The sequence below is a fragment of the Octopus bimaculoides genome, chromosome 13 (genome assembly GCF_001194135.2).
Source record: "Octopus bimaculoides isolate UCB-OBI-ISO-001 chromosome 13, ASM119413v2, whole genome shotgun sequence".
NCBI lineage: Eukaryota > Metazoa > Mollusca > Cephalopoda > Octopoda > Octopodidae > Octopus > Octopus bimaculoides.
Genome location: NC_068993.1, coordinates 44,138,889 through 44,141,578, shown reverse-complemented (window position 1 = coordinate 44,141,578; position 2,690 = coordinate 44,138,889). Strand labels below are relative to the sequence as shown.

General features: G+C 35.4%; 1 protein-coding gene across 2 annotated transcripts in view; it reads right to left on the bottom strand.

Moving 5' to 3' along the window:
- LOC106867507 (trans-1,2-dihydrobenzene-1,2-diol dehydrogenase) overlaps window positions 1-2,690 on the bottom strand; it is a 19,302-nt gene that overhangs the window by 9,733 nt on the left and 6,879 nt on the right. Inside the window, exon 7 of one of the 2 annotated variants that reach the window (XM_014912392.2) lies at window positions 7-633. The exons of the other annotated variant lie outside the window; for it this stretch is intronic. Coding sequence (XP_014767878.1) covers window positions 530-633 — 104 coding nt within the window. The 3' untranslated portion in view covers window positions 7-529. Of the gene's footprint in view, window positions 1-6; window positions 634-2,690 lie in introns of those variants that run through there. 2 annotated transcript variants of the gene reach the window in all.

Sequence of the window (2,690 nt, the reverse complement as noted above, 5' to 3'; positions counted from 1 at the left end):
GTGGTCAGGACAAGACGTGTTAAGCGACGGTCTAGGTTTGGGAGAGGCAGCTGCTATTCCTGGTGTACTTTGGGTCGGGGCAAGCTTCAAGGATCGGATACCGCAAGACAGACTCGCAGTCGAGGAAAGGAAAACCGAGGTAAGGCGATTACATCTACTCGTACGCACACACCACAACTACATTAATGTTTACCTAGAGATTGTTATAAAACGTATTTATGTGTGTAATTATTCAGTTTTATTTTAAGATTTCTTGCCAATAGAGAAGGATTCGGTTTCTAACCTAGATTCAAGGCTCTGTCATTGGAATTTCAACATCAGCAGGGTATTTTTGTCTGTATGTGTGTATGCATATATGTTTTGTTTTATGTATGTATTCTCATGCATATAGTCGCATGTCTAGACATACTCATATATGTTTAAATGATAAACTTCTGTGTGTATGCATAATCTAGATTATCAATAGTAGTAAGTAAATGCGCTATTCTCTTATAGCTATATTTTCTTTCTCTTCCTCCGTATAAAGACCTTAATTTTTCTGATGCTTCTCTTCAAGTTGTCGTCGAACCTCGTCAATAACTTTTATAATTGACAAAGTATCAGAATGAGTGTGAGCAGGACATTCCAGTTGACCTTTAGAAACAGAAAAGACAAATGTAAAAGGGAATTACAAAAAAAACTTAATATTTTTATACAAAACAGAGGAAGATAAATTCAATGTTTATTGATGTTAGAAGAAAATATTTTTTAAAGTATTGACATATTTTCTCATGTTTGCATGGATAGACAATTTTTTGGATAGAGAAATTATCTTCCTACAACTCACCACTTAACAACAAAGTTGGGAATCCAATGAAGCATTGACCAATGTGACTGGATTCTGGGCCAATATTGTAAAAGACTTGCTCAAAGAAAGCACTGTTTCTAACCTCTTTACAAGTTTTCTTCAGAATACATAAGTGAAGCGCGTGCACAGCATTCAGGTGGGTTTTATATGTCTGTGAAGACTTGTAAAATAAACAATCAACTAATCTTACGAGATTTATGACCTTTATTTTTGTGAGTTTTCTTTTTAGATTTTAAATACATCTAGAGGTAATGTTTACCACTTTCTGGGATAATAACTTAATTGATCAAATTCAGCCAGCTCACTTATATTACATATGACACCGTATCATATTAGTATTTTGCGGACTGTTCCTTAAGTTATTTTCTGTTGTGCGTATTGATTGTGTGTGTGTGTGTTGGTTATTCACCTGTTGATGGTGTCAATGTGTGTGTTTTTGCTTTCATTATATTTTTATGTTTTTAATAATTTTGTCAACATGGGATATCATTTATAGTGGCGGCGGTCACCCCTGTAATTTTAAGTTAATGGCAGTTGACGGAAAAATAAAAAAATATATACAAACATGTATTTATTGACTTACCATAACCACCATTTTATAAAGATCAAACACCAAGCAAATAATCATGGAGATTCCTTGCAAAACAACAGATGTGTAACGATAAATTTTGTGAATTCGGTCAATAAATAAGTGAACTAAAACTAGTGCATATGTTTTTCTCAAAACGAACAAGCGTATATACATAAATACGTATGTAGCTATATATATATATACACAAGCATGTATACATAGAAGCATGCATACATACATTCATACATATCTATGTACATACCGACCTACTTAAAAACACACGTATACATACACGCATAGATGCATGCATGCATGCATACATGTCGAGGTGCATCCTTTGACCAAGTTTGTATACACAAGCAGATAACATCATGCGACTTGAAAAGTAGTTCTCGAGAAACATTCCTTATCAGATAACATTGAATACATCCCAAAGAACTGGCACAGCTGCCCCGCAACGTGTCATCAGATGAAAGGATGAGTGTATATCAGCAGAATACCATGCATGGATATGTTTGCAGAAAGCTCCCGGATGACAGCAAGATTGATTATCAAAGCAGTCTATCGCGGAGCAACAACAGGATCACTAACTCATTTTGAAGGGTATACGTTTGCTGTCCAGGAACAGGAAATAGCAACTAAATTCTTGATGCATGAAACAGTCAGAGACGCATGTAATACGCCAAAATGTGACAACCGATGCAGACTTTGTGGAGTTAATACCGAAGATATCACCCACATCACAAGCAGTTGTCCAAAAATGTCTTCGTGTTAGTATCTACATATAAGACATGATCTTGTTGCCAAAATATTGCATAAGGAGATCCGTCTGAAGAAAAATCTCAACAAAATGTAAGTATAGAAATAGTGATATGGGAAATAGAAGAAAAACTATGTACAGTGGTGGAAATAAGTTTCCCATATATAAATGTGACAAGCTTCCACACTTTGTATCTAAATTTCACTACGAAGATATTCGTCATCATAAGCATAGGGAGAAGATACTTTCAGAGGTACTGCCTCCCATTATTGAACTTGTACTTCGTGGTTACATAGTGAACATTTTAACCACATAGCCATGCCCACGTCCAGCTAAATATTTTTAGCAGTACAAAGTTTGTGACCACTGACTTCTTCACTGATTGTTCTGTTCCTATCCGTGGTTATGAAGATTATAGTAATAGCTAATGAAGGGGAGAAGCACGGCAACAGCAGTTTCTTTTCCCTGCTCACGCACACATGCCGTATATATATATATATATATATATATAT